This window comes from Prunus persica, chromosome G5 (genome assembly GCF_000346465.2).
Source record: "Prunus persica cultivar Lovell chromosome G5, Prunus_persica_NCBIv2, whole genome shotgun sequence".
NCBI classification, from domain to species: Eukaryota; Viridiplantae; Streptophyta; class Magnoliopsida; order Rosales; family Rosaceae; genus Prunus; species Prunus persica.
In genome coordinates, this window is record NC_034013.1 from 1,618,336 (window position 1) to 1,638,513 (window position 20,178).

At 34.7% G+C, this 20,178-nt stretch overlaps 3 protein-coding genes across 3 annotated transcripts; 1 reads left to right on the forward strand and 2 right to left on the reverse strand.

The window, feature by feature from the left end:
* LOC18776124 (NDR1/HIN1-like protein 12) lies at positions 7,959-9,897 on the reverse strand. Its single transcript, XM_020564533.1, has one exon. It carries the CDS (start codon positions 8,714-8,716, stop codon positions 8,111-8,113), a length of 606 nt encoding a protein of 201 aa, XP_020420122.1. The 5' UTR covers positions 8,717-9,897; the 3' UTR covers positions 7,959-8,110.
* LOC18776672 (alkylated DNA repair protein alkB homolog 8) lies at positions 10,106-14,958 on the reverse strand. Its single transcript, XM_007211130.2, has 7 exons — positions 14,546-14,958; positions 13,787-13,888; positions 13,563-13,649; positions 12,984-13,109; positions 12,504-12,794; positions 12,167-12,232; positions 10,106-10,639 (listed from the first exon to the last, which is right to left on the reverse strand). The coding sequence occupies exons 1-7, from the start codon at positions 14,852-14,854 to the stop codon at positions 10,583-10,585; spliced, it is 1,038 nt and encodes a 345-aa protein (XP_007211192.1). The 5' UTR covers positions 14,855-14,958; the 3' UTR covers positions 10,106-10,582.
* Positions 17,107-19,925, forward strand: LOC18778000 (glutathione S-transferase F13). Its single transcript, XM_007209525.2, has 3 exons — positions 17,107-17,582; positions 17,684-17,732; positions 19,281-19,925. The coding sequence occupies exons 1-3, from the start codon at positions 17,436-17,438 to the stop codon at positions 19,736-19,738; spliced, it is 654 nt and encodes a 217-aa protein (XP_007209587.1). The 5' UTR covers positions 17,107-17,435; the 3' UTR covers positions 19,739-19,925.

Here is a 20,178-nt window from a genome sequence, read left to right on the forward strand (position 1 = left end):
CCTACCAACAAGCAACTCTCACCACTTTGGTTGTTGAGAATTCGGATGATGCAAACTTCAAAGTCGTAGACCTTCTTGCCAACAAGAGGAGTTTTTCTCAATATTCATGAACATAGTGCAATTTAAAGAAACCAAAGACCATCAAAGCTCCTAGTAGGGTTTCTCATTCCTAGTTTAGGAAAGTATGGGATTTTGTATCTTGCTTCCCAAGATCTTACCAATATTGGATATTATTAAGCTTAATAATATCACAAAAAAAAAAAAAAAAAAAGGGGGAAACCAACGTTGGAAATAGGTTAGATATTCTCAATGATATCTACCAAAAAAAAAAAAAAAAAAAAAAGGAAACCAACGTTGGAAATAGGTTAGATATTCTCAATGATATCTACCCCCAAAAAAAAAAAAAAAAAAAAGGAACACTTCAAGCTGCACCTCCTACATGTGAAAAGGCACATGTCTACAATGCATCATGAAGTGGGGGCAATTTGTAGACAAAGAAATTTTGGTGCAATAAATTCCATTGACAAGAAAATAATTAGGGTTCGGTGGATTAAATCGTGGGCCCCGTAATTCGCCCATGTGGCATGTGACTCATCAAAATCGGATTAGTTGTCAAAAATGACACATGGCGACATCCGACGGAGTGCATCGAACAGTTCAAGATGAAGACAAAATTAAAGGAAAGAATCTTCTGTGATTGACTTTGATTTAAATCAAATATTAATCAGGTCAATCAATTGAAGATAATCTGGTTAAATCGCCAGATTATGGGAATTGATTTAAATCAAATCAGAATCCCACAAATCAAGGTTTTAAATAGGGAAAGTTATTTAGGTCAAGCATCCGACAAAAGCCTATAAATAGGAGGCTTCAAGACGAAAGAAGGGGTCGGAGAAAAAAACCTAGCACTCAGAAGAAACAGAAAACTCTCTGCATTCTTCGCCCTACTTTGGAAGAGCCACCAAGCACAACAAATACGTGCCGGTTCCTTCATCATAGAAAAATCCCAAACACCAAACAAGCTTCGTGCTACCCGTTTGATCAAGATCAAGTCTCTAAGACCCTTGTATCAAACACAAATTTTCTTTAAACACTTTGGAGATCGAATCAGAGGATTCAATACAGAGATTGTAACCCTAAATTTCATTAATACAAAATTATTTTGTACACGTGTTCTTGTCTCATTTGTCGCAGGAAATTCGTGTTTACAAGGGGAGTGTATTCAATTGAGATTTTAATGGAAATCTTTGAAGCTTAAAAGTCTAGTGGTATTCAATTAGGATTTTTAAGTAATCTTTCAATTGAGATTTTAATGGATTGCTTTGAAACTTAATATTCAATTAGGATTTTTAAGTAATCAGTACAAGTCTGGTGGTATTCAATTGGGACTTTTAAAAGATAAGAAAAAGTACTGTGGTATTCAAAAACTTAAGAATAAGGAGAACATAGCAAAAACATGTTGAAGAATATAAAGTCTCACATCATAAACTTGACTAAATAAACTATAACTTATAATAAGTGGTTCCACTACTAATAACACCAAGACCTTCTATAATAAAACCTCACACTTATTGGACTTTATAGATGGTTAAATTGAGGATAATATCGATGTTATTAGTGGTGGGCCACATGCCCGTCTCTCTGAATTTAACAAAACACATATTCCTAACTCAAATTGAAACTTTCTTTGACCAAATGTTTTTTTATTTACTTTTTTTGCTATAAAACCTGATTAGCAGAGAGAGCACAAAAGCTGTCAGATTCTTCATCTAGGAAGCCCTCTCCTCCCTCTTCATTATCCCCCCAGCATAGATTGGTTGAGCTTCCCGCACATTTTGGACAAATTTTTGGCTCTTCTTTCCTTGTAGACAAGCTTCTTTTTTATTCTCTGTGTGTTGTTGTGTTGGCATTTTGTACTCGAGGCAGAGCCAAAGTTGCTTATTGCAGACTACTGACTCAATGAATGAACAAGCCCGTGTTTCATGACTAGTTTTTAATGCTCTCCATCTCAACTTGGTATTTTGGTATTACTTGTTTAACCATGTTTTCCACGCCCTTGCTTTGCTAGACCAATCTTCATTAAATGAAGCTTGAAGCATACTAGGAGTGGGGGTTGAGGGACTTTGGCTAACCCGAATTCAATTCACGCTTTGAAAAATTTTATTTTGAAGGATACATAGTCTTACGTGAATTAAAATCTATTAAAATTATAAGTAAATCTTGTAATTACAATCTACAAAGCGGGAGATCAGAGTACCTCTTGCCATAGCTTCATTTTAGTAACAAATTAATGCAAGTTTCTACAAAAAAAACAATAAATAAATATAGAGTTAGATCCCTCGTCGGTGATATCATTCATTGTAAGCTTGGATCAATTCTATAAAAGTATTTATAATTCCAATAAATACACGAAAAACTTTATTGAGAAGTCGAAGTTTAGCTTCTATTCCCAAGTCCCAAGGCTACACTTTGGTTCGGGAGAGGCAAAGTGCCATTTTGTCTATTTTATGCGCAACATATGCAGCTCAACCTAAGGACTGCCAGCTCAAAACAAGAATTATTTTATTTTTCAAACCAGGTTGAAATTTCCGACCTAGGAAATGGAGAAAATTGAGTATCAAATCTATTGAAAATCGCAATGCATGTGATTAATTAGTACAAAAAATAATTGGGAGGATGCTTTGAAATGTCCTCTTTTGTTGATCTATGAATCTTTTCAACACGTGTCAATTATTTCAATGTAAAATAATCGAGTGAATTGAGCAGACTTGCTAACAAATATGCCATTCCTTAATGATGTATGCGTGGCGTGCCAGTATCAGGATTAAAAATGACTCTGGATACGAGTGGATGATGAATATGTTATTGATCTTGGCTTTTTATTGAACGATTGTGATCGAGATAGGAACAGATTCTCGACTGTGAGGTTCTAGACCTCGACTACCAGGCCTTTCAGAATGAGATAGAGGTTTAATAGTCTCACCGAGCTTGGTATCTTGGTGGTGCCTGCTGAAGGCGTTACTGCCAAAGGTTCTCATCTTCCCATCACTTGCTGAAGATACCACATTTCACCCATTTTAAGTTGAATCCAGTTTTCGACTTCAACAAATGCACTAAATGATAGGCTAATTTGTGAAGGCAATCTGACGTTGAAATCTTTACATATTGGAAAAACTTGCCACCATATGCCTATAAATATGTTGATAAGTTGTGTACATATAAGCTTGGGCAGGGACGGACCCAGGATTTGAAAATAGGGTGGGCTAAATTTACCTTACATACAAACCTAGAAAGCTTGACAGGTACAAGCGAATTTCATTGAAGTATGAATTTTAAGGTCAATTCGCAACTACATGATAAATTTTTCCATGAAAGGAAAAAGAATTGAAAGCATTTATGATCCATCATAAAAGAAGAAGAAGAAAAAACTGAACCATTTTATTCCATCTAACCAAGCCAACTTGGAAAATAAAAATGAAAAGAAGCTAGCCAAAATTTATAAGAAAAAAAATTTTGAATTTACGTTTTATGTACACTAGAAAAGGTAAAGTTCTTTTTTTTTTTATAGAAAAAAGTAAAGGATGTTCTCTAGGAATGTGTGTTTTCTGAAAAGGGCTGAGTATTAAATATTAATGTGGGGTTAGTTTTTATTTTACTTACTGCCACACTTGTGGGATTAGTTAACTAAAGAAAAAAAAAGAGATTTTATGTGGCTAGGATCACTGGGATGGAGTGTGTAAAAGTGTGCTTTGGTGGGCTAAATATTAATATTGGACTAGTAAAATATCAAGTCGCCGAGGTTATAACCCACAAGTGTTAGCATGGACATAGTACTGTCCTTGAGCTTGGTTGAGTGGATAACCTTAGTAAACAGTAAAAATTTGATTTTTTTTTTTTAAAACAACTTACTCTTGCATTCTATCTAATTTACGACGACATGTTTTTTGGGTTTGTGAGTAGCAAGGCCTAAAAAATCAATAATATCAGAGAAATATCATAGATATTATCCTTTTGTAGGAGGAGGATATTTTGGAACTTCTCTATGCAATTATCATATAAGTATCGATAATTTCTACCATAAATATCGAATCCGAGAATTTCGCTCTCTCTTCAGTAACATATGGATAAAATATTGGGATATTATTGATAATATCAGGATATGTACATGGATGGAAAAAAAAAAGAAAAAAAACCAAGCTGCACAAGCACACAACTGCACACGCACACATGGGGATTTGATGCCTTTTGGGATGGAATTGAGCGGCTCATGGAAAGAATTCGAGACCCAATCTTCAACTGATGTTGCTTATGGATAATGTCAACCAATCTCAGATCCATACGGGTGACATGTTAATAATTACATGCAAAACTATTTTGGGAATTTATCATTTGATGAGTACTCTTCACAGTACACGTACTTTACGTATACAGATGATGAAGACAATGAAAAATGTGAATCTTAAAGGAACTCTATGTGGTACTAAGTCACTCATATATCTTACCATGTAATGTATAAAGTGTAAAATATGTTGGAAGTTTGAATGAAATTCAAGGACTTTATTCCCACATTGGTAGAAAGAAGAAAAAGTGAGGTCTTAATACGTGTGGTAGTCCCACACTTAGTAATTGGAAGTTGGGCAAAGTAAAAGCCAATTGAGCTTCAAATTCGATTTAGGCATTAAATATTATATAGATAATATTTAATATTTAATTATAAAAAAGATGGGCCTTGGGCCACTTGGGTAGTTTAGATTTAAATTAATTTTTTAGTTTCGAATTAATAATTTTTTATTAATTTGGATTAGTTTAAATAACTGTTTTTTTAACAATTGTAACTCTTATGATAGAGTTTTAGAAGTTTATTTAAATTAGAAGAGGCCTCATTCGTTAAACACAGAAAAAGCATTCTACAAGCACATTGATATTGTCTAAGAGGAAAACAAACAAAGTTCGCCAAATTCTAAGTCCTAGTGGTAGGGCTTAGAATATAAACAGCTAAATCCTGGGAGACAGTCATCCGTAGAACTTCAAGCACCGATAAGGGGTGAAATTACTGTCTTTATGACATTGCATCAAATCTGCAAGCCTCTACCTCGAATCCAAGTCAGTTTCATTTATTTATTGTTTACTGTATTTCAAATTACAGTTTGTAATAAATTCAATTTCGTTGGTATATATATATACTGTTGGGATCTCGAGCCTCTGCATTTAGCATCCATGCATTTATACGCATTTAAGAGAATATTAACCATTAGATTAATCTAATGAATATAAATAAGTCCACATCATCATAATTGCATTAATACAATTATGATGATGTGGACTTATTAAAGTTCATTAAATTAATCTAATGGTTAACATTATCTTAAATGCGTGTAAATGCACGGATGCTAAATGCAGAGGCTCGAGATCCATATTGTTGATATATAATCATTTTTATTAGACACTGATGTTGTTTTTCCAACGAAATATTATAGTAAGTCATTATAAATAAATGATTATATGGTGTGTTTCTTTTAGTAATTACTACATATTTTCTACACTCACAGTGTTTGTCAGCTCGCTATATAATCAACTTAAATCAGTCAAACCCACCATGCAATGCATTTCCTTCCAAATTTTTGTGATAAAACAATAGATAATTGACTACATAAACATCCCCTAAAGTTTCAATCAAAATTTTAAAATTTTTCTTACAATTTCAATTATTTTTATTCAATTTTTATTAATATTGATATTTTTGTATTTTTAAACCACCGATATTTTTAAAACTCATGATATTCTAGACCTTAGTCAGTAGACATATAGATATTGATAAACTTTTAAATTTATTATGGCAGTGGTTGTTGGACCAGACTTTACTCAAGCAAATAAATTTCTCATCGTCCATCCTCGCAACACATGGAAGAAAGTTCACACAGAACTAATGATAATTCTAAAGCATCCACAACCAAAGCTTTGCTAGAGAAATTTTCGAAACTCGATAGGGATCCTGGAATTGGAATGCCAAATTATAGAGCTGACATGGAGTTCAGTGGAAATCTGAGAGAAGCAATTTCTCTGTCTAGAAATGCACCTCCAGGCCCTCCTCCATTGTGTTCAATATGTCAACACAAGGCACCTGTGTTTGGAAAAAAAAAAAAAAAGGTACTAATAATTAACTTCCAAACCTAAAAACTGCGAACAGAAAAATAGCTGAGATTTCAAGTGGCTCTCCACCCCAAATATCTCCAATAGAGATCAGTAATGAATTATGCCAAATCCCAGAGCTCCACCATTTTATCATAACAATTATAAATAGTCCCCTAGAAAGTAGCTAGGGGAAATCAATAATATAAACCCTGGCTTCCCTTTCACCTTTGTGCATTTTGATAGTCTTTACTCTAAGCCTATCAACAACAAACCTGACAGAGCTTGGAAAAAAATTGGCCATCACTTTCCTGCCCAAGCAGGAGGAGTGAGAAATTATGGAAGCATGAATGGCTGAAATATGGGACTTGTTCAGAAGAACTCTTCGGAGGCCAATATCAATACTTTCATGCAGCCCTCAACCTTTTGAAAACAGTAGACATCCTGAAGCTACTCAGCGATGCAGGTCATTCTAAATTAATTAACTTCAATTAAATTTTTAGCGTAGTTTTTACATTTCAAAATTAAATGTCGGAACATATTCAAACTTGAAGACTCTCCCAACATTTTAACATGAAAAATGAAAAATATCACTTAACCAACGGCTAGGTGCTGCTACGTACCATGCTCCAATTTGTTAATTGACAAAAGTAAATTTGTGGGAAAATGAATGCAGGAATTCATCCAAATGGATCAGTTTACAGTGCAAGAGCAGTATCAAAAGTTACATACATGCCAGGAATAGCGTGCAACGAAGACAAAGCAGGTAACAAACAACTTTACCAGATCATTGTGTGGGACACTGCTGGAACTTAGGCCCAACCAACCAAAAATCATAATGCTGCACCAATCATATAAGCTCCAATAGATCTGCCTCCACTGCAAGATGATCAAACACCAGGCTAAACCTTGAAGGGTGAGGAAGGGAACTAAGATTTTGGACCCCCAATAAGATAATTTTTTCATGTCATTGATTATTAGTTTTGACCCTAGAAGAAATTTAAAGTAATTAAGACGGTTCGACAACAATATCTATATTATCCCTTGATTGCACATGAAATGTAGTCAATTTGCTAGTTTAGTCTAATATTCCCTAACAAACGAGACCTTAATGTTAAAGAAATATAATTTTTAAGTTCATTTTAAAAAGTTAACCGATTTGTCTTCATGTTTGCGTCAACAGCTTTTTGGTTCGTTAGGCCTCTATCATTTGGACTATGTTTTAGTGACCCATGTGTTAAAAGGGTGGGTCTAAACTAAAGCACACGTCTTGGTTCAATTAACATCAAATCAACGTAAAACTTCGACCCAAAAAAGCAAAAAGAATCAATGTATATGAATTTGTTTTGGGTCGTAGTCAAAATGTTTAGGCGCGCATTGGCCTCCTTCCCTCCCTCCCTCCCTCCCTCCTATTTAAAAGGAGTGAGGACCAGCTCGAAGCAACTCCAAAAGATATCTAAACGAAAAGGCAATAATAAAAGCACAATAAAGAAAAAGGTGCCTTCTTTTTTTGCTTAATTTGCACGGTTCTCTCTTCTTATGGGAAAGCTTCATGTAAAAGTTTTTTTTTCTTTTTCTTTTTAAATTTTCAGACGAGCTTCATGTGAAAGTTGTTTGTACTCTGACATACCCATTTGTCATATAGTTGAATTTTACTTTTTTTTTTCTTGTTTTTTTTTTTTTTGGTGCCGAAAGAAAGCCTGCAAATTTTGGTGCTAGAAATTAAATTAACAATGGACATGAAAATTGAAATTAAAAAACACAAAAAAGAAAGAGACTGATTGTAAAATAGACTTGTATAAAGATGAGAGAAGAGAGAGAGAGAGAGAATATAAAGATGAGATTATAATTATTTGTCTTTGAATAATCTCAAACATGAAAATTGGAATGAAGCCTATTTATTTTGAAAGAGGAACTCAAGTTGTCTACATAAAAGCTAAAAGGATAAGAAGGGAAGAAGGGAAAGTACTTAACAATTTTACTATTTTGCCCTGGAGCTACAAGGTGAGTGTATGTAGCTTCCATTTGAAGGATGAAACCTGAGGTGACAATTCAAATGACCCCAGAATTTTACAGAGCCAATCGGCCCTACTCTCCACCTTGCTCTCAAATTCCCCTTCAAATTGAAACTAATTTTATCTCGCTTCAATGAAATATCTATTTGATCCATCTGCTCAGGGCTCAATGGAATCGATGAAGATTGCACCAAATAATGAAAATCCACCGAACTATTTTTCTTCACATCAAATGGCAATGCCACCAACCTGGCAATGTTCAGGCCTTGGAAGCTCAGTGTGAAGCTTGTATCCGAAAAGCTGGCATGTGCTTTTGTGTTGTCATTCTCAGCCTTCACAATAATGGTGATTTCTGTGTCAAGAAGACCAGCCACTGAGTTTTGAAAGTTGTCCAGGTGAGCTGAGGTGACGGTGATGAAAGGCACCCTCGGATGGATGATCATGTAGCCCGCGAACAAAGCGATCCCCGCAATGATCACGGCTATGGCAATAACAGTGCAGATAACAGCCGCAAACCAAACCAGAGGGTGTGTGGTTCTTTGGGTGGCACCATGGAAAAACTTTCTTGTCATTGAGGGCTACTGATGGTTGGTGCCCAGATAGTGACAACATAGGGCAAGAGTGTTTTGGGGTTTTTTGGCGAGGTTTTATGTTGGAGGAAGATGTGGTGGTGATTTAGGGTTGAGGGGGGGCTCGGCAAGACATGGAATTAAGTTTGAGGTTGTTCCTAGTTCTTATTGGTAGGGAAGGTTTTGGTATCTTCCTTTCCTAGTTTGAAAGCATTTGTTGTCTGTTGTATAAATATATCATATATCTTGTACAGTGCGGCTGTTCCATTTAGGTATCTTGCTCACTACTTTATTCTGATAAAGCAATATACCAAACTTGCATTGCTACGTACCATTCTTTCCCTTTCCCCTGTGTGGAGCTGAGCTTAACATAAAACTATGATGTACCATCTAATAACACCAAGAATTAGATGCATATACAGAACCTGTCTATACTTTTTTGTTATCCATCAGATATTTATCTTGTCCTTCTGGAGAATAAAGAAAACATAAATCTCTAGCTTCAAGTAGTAATTCACCTGATTGCCCTTTAGGCTTCGGCCTTCTTCTTTTTAAGGGAACAAGAGCAATTCTCCTCAATATATTCATTAAATGAAATCCTTCTTGTGACAATTTCTTTAAATGAAAACCTTTTCTCAAGGGGGTTGTAGCTCAATTGATTAAAAACATTTACCCCTCCAACTGAGGTCCTAGCTTCGACTCCCCCCATCCTGCAATATAGCTTGTATCAAAAAACCTATTCGAATTTTCAGAACTCTCACCAAACCCTAAAGTTCTTACCTTATATAATAGCATAGATAAATGACAAATTTGTAATTACAAAGTTTGTTGAAAGGGGTAAAATGAAAAGCATGTGTAGTAGAAACAGAAGTTTCTTCCTTATTACTTTTCCTTCCAACCATAATAACTTTAACCCTTTTTTTCCCTTACGATTGTGATTTTAGGAGTCATTGGAACTGTCTAAGGAGGAGAAGAACGCTCAAAAAATAACACAATGATTATAACTGAGAGCCAAAAATAAACAAGATATCAAGATTCATACTCTTCTATGGTAGAAAAACGTTGCAGGGAATCATGTAGATCCAAAAGCCAAAATCTGAGAGCCAAAATTCTAGGGTGGGACAACCGTATAGGTCTCTCCCTCTCCTCATATTTACCCATCACATGCTACTCACGTGATATAGTGAATGTGAATACTCTCTGCCACATTGAAGGCCTCCTCAAGTAACACCATAGTGGTTAATCCACCTTATTGTTTTACTAGGGGTCAAAGCTGATTCTTGTCTCTGAAAGTTTTCCATGAGTAGAAACTTACAATCAACATTTTCGACAAATTTAAAAATTACTACGAGCAACAGTCATTACCAAAAAAAGAAAAAAAAGAAATCACTGTTGATAAAATAATACCAATCTAACAGGAATTCTTCACCATTCTGAAATCTACTACAAAAGAAATTATAATACCAACCTCTATAAATTCAAATATTCTGTTTATATTTTATATGTTGATATTATCATTAGAATCATAATTGACCATATGCTGTTTATATTTTATATTAAGTAAACTCTAGAGTGAGGCCATAAGCACGGTATCAAGACAACGTATGGTAGATGATCCTCTCTCTAATTAAAATAAGAAATCATTGTTTCACTTCCATTTTTCATGCTTTTCACTCATTGTAGATTCCATGAATGCATACGAAACCAACTCTTACTTAAGAGCAGGCTGCTCTGTTCCAAGAGCAAAAGAACCAAGTCTGCCTAATGCTCATTTAACTCCACGCCTACCATCTCCAATAAAATATTACAGTGCCTGAAAGCAGCAGAGCTCAAACCAAACATCTTCAACCTTTAAGGAGCATACCTATTTTATCTCTGAGAGTCACAATATTGGGAAAATTCACATTGGCAAGGGCTTGCTCTGACCTGAAAAACATGAACATACTTAGTATATCTTCATAAATTTAATGACAAAAGACCATGGAAAAGAATAGGGTAGTATGGATTCAGGCTGAGGTGTGGAATCATATGCACATCCAATGGAAGCTGAAGAAAATTAGTTCAGTTTATAAGTGCAACTACTTTGAACATGGGAGGAGAAATGGAAAGTGAGCTGAAGCACTATAATGCGCATGCACACAACCACATGTATGGTGAACAGAAAAGAAAGCAAAAGCAGTAAAGAATGACTTAATGAATATTTCATCAAAACACAAATTGCTCCATTCTTGCAGCATTTCCAGTCATCATAGTTTTAATAAATCACTTTGCTCAGAAACTAGTTTCTATTCATAAAGCTACTGCTTGTTAGTTTGACTCACTACACAATTGACTTCTTGTGGGGAAGACAGAAAGGGCTTGGAAAAGATTAGGAATAGATAAAAACGAATTGGTATTTGTACAGCTTCAAAGTTATTAACTTTCCTTAGTTCTTAATTTCTAATGAGTAGAAGAATGGCAAACATTTATGCTATTATGTAATACTATGCATCCGGCGACATGCTTTATCACTGCAGATTACATACCATGGACATAATGATGATGTAACAATAACTAAATCTTGTATGGGTAGGAAAAGTAAAAAATATTGTCATTGTATACAGCCTCACAGATATTATGGCTCTGTAGTTATAATGAGTACGAAAAAGGCATCACCAGAGCAATTGTATAATTATGTATTACAGGTATTATCCTATTCTTCTATTGAGAGCATTTTGTCAGCGCCTGTGAGACAGTTGTTGGATTCGATACAATGCCTGTAATTTGATAGATTATTAAGAATACAGGCCGTTGCATTGAACCCCATCTAAGCCCTAAATCATACACAGCCTAAACCCCGAAACCCAAGCACGAACAGTATTCAAAACAATTTCCTACCATTCAAACCATGTGTGATCTTGTAGAGTGGGATACTTTCTAAGAAGCTTGTAAATATACGAACATATATTCATTTTTCCTTTGAGCACAAGTCTTTTTAAGTTTCTGCTTTTATGCATTATTTATCACACTGCACAGTAGTCACTCTTTCCATTACAAAACCCTAAATTCACTTCCTAAGCTACCATCCAAAACAGACGAAATGTCACAAGTGCTGTCTAGAAATTTCAGCAAAGGTAAATCTACATTTCAGCAACTTTCAGTGCAACTTTTACCCTTTCAGACCATGATTGATTCAAATAGCGTACGTTACCACCTATATAACGCAAGGGTTTTGAATCATAAGTTTCCAAATACTAAATCATATTAGGAACAATTACAATGGTTTTCAGAACCGGTTCTGCGTCACTTAAGAAATTTTTCCAGCTATATCTTCTAAGCATAAGTTTTTGTTTTTCTGTAAATTGAATTCAAGGATTCTGTTGACAAATGATTATATCATATGACATGAATTAGATTCTCCACAGTACCACCCAAAAATAAACCAAAAAAAGAAAAAAACTTGAAATTATGCACCTTACGAAATGTGAAAGATACTCTTCTTGAGGCTCTTCTGATCACACTGTCTTTCACCATGTCAATCTGTCAAAGAACCAAAGCAATTATTGAACCTTCGCAATCAATTATAATAGCAAAGTTTCAACACCGTGAAGGAAGGAGAGACAGAGAGACAGAGAGAGACAGAGAGACATTGATGATGGGTGGATGGTGATTGTGATATGATGGTGCCTTATATGATTAATCATGAGTAATAGTTCTAACAACTTCTTGCACCAAGTAAAATGGTTTAGGTAATTACCAGACAAGCCCTCAGCACACAAACATATGCTAAATTACAAACTATTAAATATACCTTATGATGTGGAATGTAATGATTCCAAGCATAGCGTGCCTCTCCAGATAACAGTAGCAAAGATCGAGGAGGAAGATAGATGGCCCTCCTTAAGAAATTTGAATTGTTTTCAGAACTTTCTATTTCAATATCAGAACTTGAGGAAGCTCTAGGAGTCAACCCCTCGTCAAGATATCTTCTGAACTCCATAATGCAAGGCCCTGCTAACGAAAGGCTGAAAATTAATCCTTCAAAAGCAGAATGGGTGTCTATATGTGGGGACAAGCCCACCCCAGGTGGGTACTCATTAACCTGTAATATAATAGTCTATCTTCAGTCTTAAATGCATACCATGCTTCAATAACTCAACCTAAGACATAGGGTGAAAATCCATATATAGCAGCTATCCTCTTCTATTTCAACACAAAATAAAAGTAAGAAAACAAGATTTACTTTGTCAATTGGCATAATAATTAAGTGCAGAAAAACGTAGTTGCATACCGTCAATTGGTCCAAAACTATAGCTTCAGCATCCTCACGCATGGGAAGCAAAGCTATTCTTTTAAGTATAGGAGAAACAAATGCCGGAAGTTCACCTAAGTTCTTTCTAGAATCAACATTCCTTGTCTGTGGCAACAAGTAAACAGAGATTATACATAAACGCTTGGGAATTCATTCACATTCCTAAATTAACAAGAGTCATCTAGAATTTGGTAACCTTGCTAAAAAAGAATTGATAAACGACAGAAGTTTAAGGAAAGATTAAAAAAATAACCACAACAACACTTTTTATTTGAAGAGGAAACAGGAAAAAGCACAAATAACATCTTAAACTGGATTATATATCAGAATCACTATGGCATCCACTGTAGCTCCTATCCCTTTACACTTTGTCACTATTTATGGTTTCTAAAAAGAGTGATTAGAGAGCATTCCATTAACATATAAAGAGTTGATGGGATACCACTTTGTCTTTAATTAAAATAAATTCAACACAATGGATATATTAAAAACAGTGTAGTTGATGACTAAATAATCAAAGTAAAGGAGGTGGCTAGCTCTGAAGTATTTGAAGCTTACTTCATAACAAAATTCATAGCCATAATGCTGAACCCTTCTTTTCGAAAGATTTTTCCAAGGCCTTTCATCAACTGCTGCAAGAAACTCCTAAATTAACAAAATAAGAGACATTTGTAAGGTGAGTGCAGAAAATTTTAATTGATACCCCAAAAGTTTAAAAGAAAATGCATGTGACTGAATAAAGCAAGAATTAAGTACTGTTTCAAAAGACAAAGACTGAACACCTCCTCTTCTTTAGCAGTGACAAAGTCGTGCATTAGGAAAAGGCCAGGAATGTTTAGCTCTGAGGCCAGCAAAGATACAGGAACTGAGTCATTGACTCGGCCCTAAAAAGACATCAATCTTGTTAATGTGAGAAGAAATTGAAGAATGATATACATACTCTCGAACTCAAGAAGAAAACAAAAAAAATTAAGCAAGACGTGCAGCCATGCACTGCAACTGAACAATAATTTGCATTGTTATAATAGAACAAACAAGGGATTGAAATAAATAATTTTTCATGTTTTTTAAAAGTGGGAATTCTGACATCCCACATTTGCAAATAACATCAAAACCTCATTTCAAGGAAAATATGAATCACCCAGGAACCAAGTTAATCTGCACAAGACATAGGAAACAATGTAGTGATATCAAATCATTAATCAACCATATTTAACCACAATATTTCCTAAAGTGAGAATTAGAAGATGAAAGCAAGTCATGGCATTTGCCTTTACAAGCACAGCTCTTCTCAACTATGCTACAAAAGAATAAACGAATAAAAAATTCAGCTAGATCAGGTTTTCTTTTTTCCTCTCAAACAACTTAAAAAGTCCTCAACCTGAATCATTTTCACCAGTCAAACCAATAATCAATACTCAGTATCTAATTTCTTCAACAGAATCAAAAAGTTCCAACTATTCATTCCTACTACCCAAGAAACGAACTTTCGCTAGAACAATGAAGTTCAAGACCAAAAGTCCAACACAAAGAGAAAGTACCTGTGATTGTGAAGTGGGTTGAAGCACAGAATAGCGAATGTGCAAGGAACGCCCTCCAAGCTCAGCGCAAGGCCGTCCATTCAGTGCATTGAAGGCATTCTGGGCACAGCCCTCTTCAGCAAAACACACAACAACACGAGCACCGCTCTCATCAGCCGCATAGACTCCTTTGATTTCACCGAAGGCCCTAAACACCGAAACAATGGTGTCATAGGAGAGTCCCACCGCTGGCCCACAGTTGGCCACGTACAGGTTGGGGCTCGACTGCCCTTGCGCTCCTTTTGGCCGCCCAAATCTTGTGAAACCCATCAATTCAATCAATGGTGTTCGCGATTTTCTGGAATTTTATGTTGTAGTTCCCTTCTTTTTGTTTCTATTTTTAGGGGAATTTGCACAATTGGCAAGAGACAGCCGTCCCGCTATACTCTTTAGATAGAATAGTTTCAGAGTATAGCCGACCGGCTAAAAAAAAAAACCAAGTCTAGCCGTGCGGCTATACTATTTTAAACAAAAAAGCCCCAGCCTAGGGTGCCACGTGTGCTGCTATACCCCTTTTTTTTCAAAAAACGTAGTATAGCCGTACGGCTGTACTATTTTTTATAAAAAAATCAAAATCCAAGTACAGCCGACCGGCTGTACTATTTAAAAAAAAAATAGAAAAAACCACTATACCAATTTTTTTATAAATAAAAAATTACAGAATACTAACTTGAATAGATGACAATGCTATTCCAAACTGTATATCTTCTGATTTTGTCAATATATAGAGGTCTGATACCTCCTCATACAACGGTTACTAAAAAGAAATATTAATTAAATCAACAGGGCTCAAGAGCCCCAAAGTCCAAGGACCATCTAAAGAGCCCCAAGAAATATATATTTTTTCAATTAGGGTTGAATTTGGGCTGCTTGAGAGAGAGGAGGGAGAGAGATTTTATTTTTAAATTTTTAAATTTTTAAATAATATTTTATTACACATAAGCAAAAATATGGACCCCATATATGACATGTCATCACTTAACGGTAAAACCAGTTGCAACAATTTTTAAATGTGGAGGTACCTCATTGTTAAATTGAAACATGGAACAACATGCCTTAGAGTTCACTTCACGGTACCAAACTGAAATTAATCCTAAATTTTTTTTTAAATTTAAAAATTTTTAAAAATTAATTACTACTTATCAAGTAATATAATTTATGAACTTAACCAAAATATTTAATACTAATTATTCACTAAAATAATAAATAAAACATAATAACTAATGAAAGTAATTAAATAAGACTAAGATATTATTTAATTACTAAAAAAAATTATTGACTTAAAGATACTAAGTTTAAATTTCTTTTTTTTTTAATCTCTCCCGACGAAATTCCGTCGGCACATATATATCCTGGCGAAACGTTGACGGCATATATCTTTGCCGACAAACGTTCGTCGGCAGGATAGGTTTTCTTGCTTTTAAAAAAATATATAATTAGTTTCTTTGCTACAACAATAATATAGACTATTGCTTGTACTAAAAAAAACTACATCAATACAAACAGACCCTTGTTGAAGAAAAAAAAAACTTTATGTACTAATTAGATATGAACTTTTATTTATTTTTTCTTTTTATATAAATACTTCCTATAGTAATTGCAATAAGAAATGTTATTTTGATTTAATTACTTTCTTTACTAATTGCGAAGGAATCTTGGAAATCTTGTAATCATGGAGATTTATTGGAAGGAAATCTATTAATGAATACTTGAAAAATAGACGATTCTTATGATTGAAATAAAATTCGTAGTGTACTCTACAATGGATTGGTTCTAAAGAACTAATAAAGCATTTTTTTTTAGTTGATCTTTCTTTCTTTTCTTTTCTTTTCTTTTCTTTTTTTTTTTTGCTGCATTTGGCAAATCAAAGGTTAAGAGAAAAGTATAAACCCAAATCAATATATTTTCTTTCTGAATCTGATTAGGACGTAACATTTTTAACATCATGTACATTTTAGTGATTATACACAGTGACATCACTTTTATAAAAAAATTTACCAAAAAAATTTTTAAAATACAATTTACCAAACGCTTAAACTGGTAATTTTCTCACAACAAAAATATATATATATATATATTTATAACTTTTTTAAAACCTGTATAACAAACTGACCCTTGTCGAAAAAATAAAACTTGATATGCTAATCAGATATGAAATTTATATATATACACACACAGCTTTCATTGAGGGATCTCTTAAATTAGCTTATTTGAGGGACACCTTTGAATGGCCCACTCCACATTGTATTTCACTAATCCAAACTATCTATGTTTTAGATACTCATTCAAAGATTATCTCTACAAAAAAATCACTTAAATCCGACATCATTTGACCACTCAATTGAGTTATTGAAATTTTAGTACTTTCTTAAAGTACCGTGTTCATTGATTTTGTAGGATACAATTGGATATTGAAACGGTTTCAGATTTGTCTAAATTTTTGTAAGAATGATCTATGAATGTAAACTTAAAAAATAGATGGTTTGATCGTTGAAAAAAAAAAATCGTAGGGGACCCTAAAGGGCGTCCCTCAAATAATCATTATTTAAGGAATTCCTCAATAGAAATGGACTCTATATATATGTATGTGTGTGTAAATTCTTTCTATACTAATTGCGATACGAAATGTTATTTTGATTTAATTACTTTCTTTCCTAATTGCGAAGGAATGTCAGAAATCGGGAAATTGTAGAGATTTCTTGGAAGGAAATCTACATCAAATACTACCTAACACGTACCAAGCACAAGAGAAGCCCCTCAGTAATCGGTATAAATAAATAAAGAATCAAGACCCTCTCCATCTCCACCTCCACTTTGATATTCTCCTCAACAATCACACACAAAACAACAAATGGCACTCAAGCTTCATGGCCTTCCCCTCTCAACATGCACCGGTCGTGTCTTAACCATTTTCCATGAAAAAAGCTTGGATTTCGAGCTCGTCCCTGTCAACCTTCCTGCTGGAGAACACAAGCAGCCTGCTTTCCTCGCCAAAAATGTAATTATTTCTTCTTCTTTTTTGGGGATGTTTCAATTCAATTAATCGCACAAGTCATTCTTTTTGCCTTTTTGTTATTTCTGATTTGATTTCGTTTGCAGCCCTTTGGACAGATTCCAGTGCTAGAAGATGGTGATCTTACTCTTTTTGGTAATTATTCTTCAATTTATTATATATAGAACAGTATTTATAATTGATAATATTGCTCTAGATCCTCCCTTTCGTTCCCTTTCTCCTGGAGATCTGGATTTATGCACCGATCTTCGTGATTTTATTTTGTTTTGTTTTGTTTTCAAACCATGCACCCAAAGGCGGAACTACATGTAGACTAGATTGGGCTTTAGCCTAGTACAAGATCTGATCAAATATTAATTTGGTGCAAATTTTATAAGGTCTTTCCTATTCCCACGAATACTAGCCCACCATTTTTTAAGCTAGAAGCTCACAAAGTCACATAATGGCTGCACATATATATTAATATAAGTTTTTTTATTACTTTTTGGTTTGGAGGTCACGTGAGTGCCTATTGTATTGTTTGTTTGGTGTTATAAAAAAACAACTCACAGTCATTTCTCTCCATTTTGTATTGTTTCGTTGTTTTTTTATTAGCTTTTCCTTCACTTCTTCTCTTCTTTTTTTTTGGGTCAATCACTTATTCATTCTGTTCTTTTTCCAGTTCTCTCTTTCTCTGTCTCTGTCTCTCTCTTTTTCTGTATTCTATTTCTCTCTCTCTCTCTCCCGGGTGGGGAATCCACCACTACTGTGGTGGGAACCATTGTTTTCTGTATCCAGTTCTCTTTTTGGATGTGCTACTCCAACAAATTGTACTTTTGTTTGTGTTTATGCTTTTCACAGTTTTAGTTTCTGATTCCCACTTGGTTCTCACTATATCAATTAGCATTATTATAAATAAAAAAAAAAAAAAATCTCATTGTTTATATAGAACTCCCATACCACTCAAAAATAAAATAAAATTTCTAGTTCCGCTATTGCATGCACCCTCTGTGAATTGCACTCTTGAATTTGATTGAAATTATAGGTATCTCAATACGCATGACTCATTCGGCAATATTCATCTACGTCCAGCAGTTTTTAAATTTTTTAATGAATAAGCCGTTTCACAAACTAAAGATCATGGAATCTGTAACGGCAAATCAATAAAAAACTGTACGATTGGAGGAGTGGGGAAAACAATCAAACGGAAAAACAAAAGCTAATATAAATGTTTGTCTGGCATCCAATCTTCTCCGAACCCCTTCCTATCTTGATTCAATTTTTTGAGGAACCTTTTTTAAAATATTTTTTGGAGAACATTCTGAGTGAACCCTAGTCTATATGTATTCATAATCATATACCCATGATTACTTTATGACTTTTGCTTATGGGTTACGAATTTGAATACCAACATAACGCAATGATTGTAATAACAAAAATATTTGCGTCCTTTCTTAGAAGTTGGAACTCCTATTTTCACTATCAATCACAGTTTGACATGTATGTAAAACATTTTGTGTTTTTGTTAAATTATTTTTGCAAATGTGTTAAACTGTGATTTGTAGGAACAAGAATCGTATTCTTCTGAAGAACGGGAAACAGTGTCCTTAACCATCTGACTTTTTTGTGTGCGCATATATTGAAGCTTTTAGTTTCTTTCCGTACTCATTCATTTGTGGAACAAATTGTTTTATTGAATGGCAGAGTCTAGAGCTATCACAGCATATGTGGCTGAGAAATTCAAGGACACTGGTGCCGATCTGATTAGGCACAACAACCTGAAAGAGGCTGCATTAGTGAAGGTCTGGACAGAAGCGGAGTCTCAGAACTTCAACCCTGCAATCTCTGCCATTGTCTTCCAACATTTGGTGGCGCCAATATACGGCATGACACCAGATCAAGCGGTCATCGACGCCAACCTCGAGAAGCTTGCGAAAGTGCTGGACGTGTACGAGGCTAAGCTGAGCAGCACCAAGTACTTGGCTGGTGATTTCTATAGCCTTGCTGACCTAAACCACCTTCCCTACACTCATTATTTCATGAAGACTCCATGGGCTTCGTTGGTCAATGAGCGCTCCCATGTTAAGGCTTGGTGGGAGGACATTTCTTCTAGGCCTGCTTTCAAGAAGGTGGCTGAGGCCATGACCATGGGACAGAAGTGAATGAATAATGGAAACCAGAAAACTCCTACTAGGTTTAGGGTTTAATGGATATTTGGAAGGAGGCAGACTAGAAATCTCTCTCTCTCTCTCTCTCTCTCTCTCTCTACTGGAATAACCAATAACATTATTGTGGGGTTGCTCTTGTTGAATAATCCATTATGAGATGACACTATATTTTTGGGCTTAATATTGTTTTTGTTTTTATGTTTGCTTTGGGCTGGGTTCTGTTTACAAATTAATATTCAATGGTGGTCTCTGCAAACCCTTGTTTCTCATAACACCCAACCCAAAGCTAACCTTCTTTCTTCTTTAAAACTATAAATAAAAATCATTTTAAACTTCAACTAAGAAAAGGAAAAAAAAAAAAAATCAAGAAGCCGCAGCCGCCATGGTGACCAAAAAAAATCACTGGCAACCTCCAATTTGGATCAGTAATGGTA

What these genes read in the sequence shown, in the direction of transcription:
- LOC18778000 (XM_007209525.2), top strand. Translation starts at nt 17,436, where the DNA reads ATGGCACTCAAGCTTCATGGCCTTCCCCTCTCAACATGCACCGGTCGT. An exon ending in CTGCTTTCCTCGCCAAAAAT is followed by an intron (nt 17,583 to 17,683) that starts GTAATTATTTCT and finishes TTTCGTTTGCAG; the next exon opens with CCCTTTGGACAGATTCCAGT. An exon ending in TGGTGATCTTACTCTTTTTG is followed by an intron (nt 17,733 to 19,280) that starts GTAATTATTCTT and finishes ATTGAATGGCAG; the next exon opens with AGTCTAGAGCTATCACAGCA.
- LOC18776672 (XM_007211130.2), bottom strand. Translation starts at nt 14,854, where the DNA reads ATGGGTTTCACAAGATTTGGGCGGCCAAAAGGAGCGCAAGGGCAGTCG. An exon ending in GCTATGAATTTTGTTATGAA is followed by an intron (nt 13,110 to 13,562) that starts GTAAGCTTCAAA and finishes TTGTTGCCACAG; the next exon opens with ACAAGGAATGTTGATTCTAG. An exon ending in TATCTTTCACATTTCGTAAG is followed by an intron (nt 10,640 to 12,166) that starts GTGCATAATTTC and finishes CATGTTTTTCAG; the next exon opens with GTCAGAGCAAGCCCTTGCCA.
- LOC18776124 (XM_020564533.1), bottom strand. Translation starts at nt 8,716, where the DNA reads ATGACAAGAAAGTTTTTCCATGGTGCCACCCAAAGAACCACACACCCT.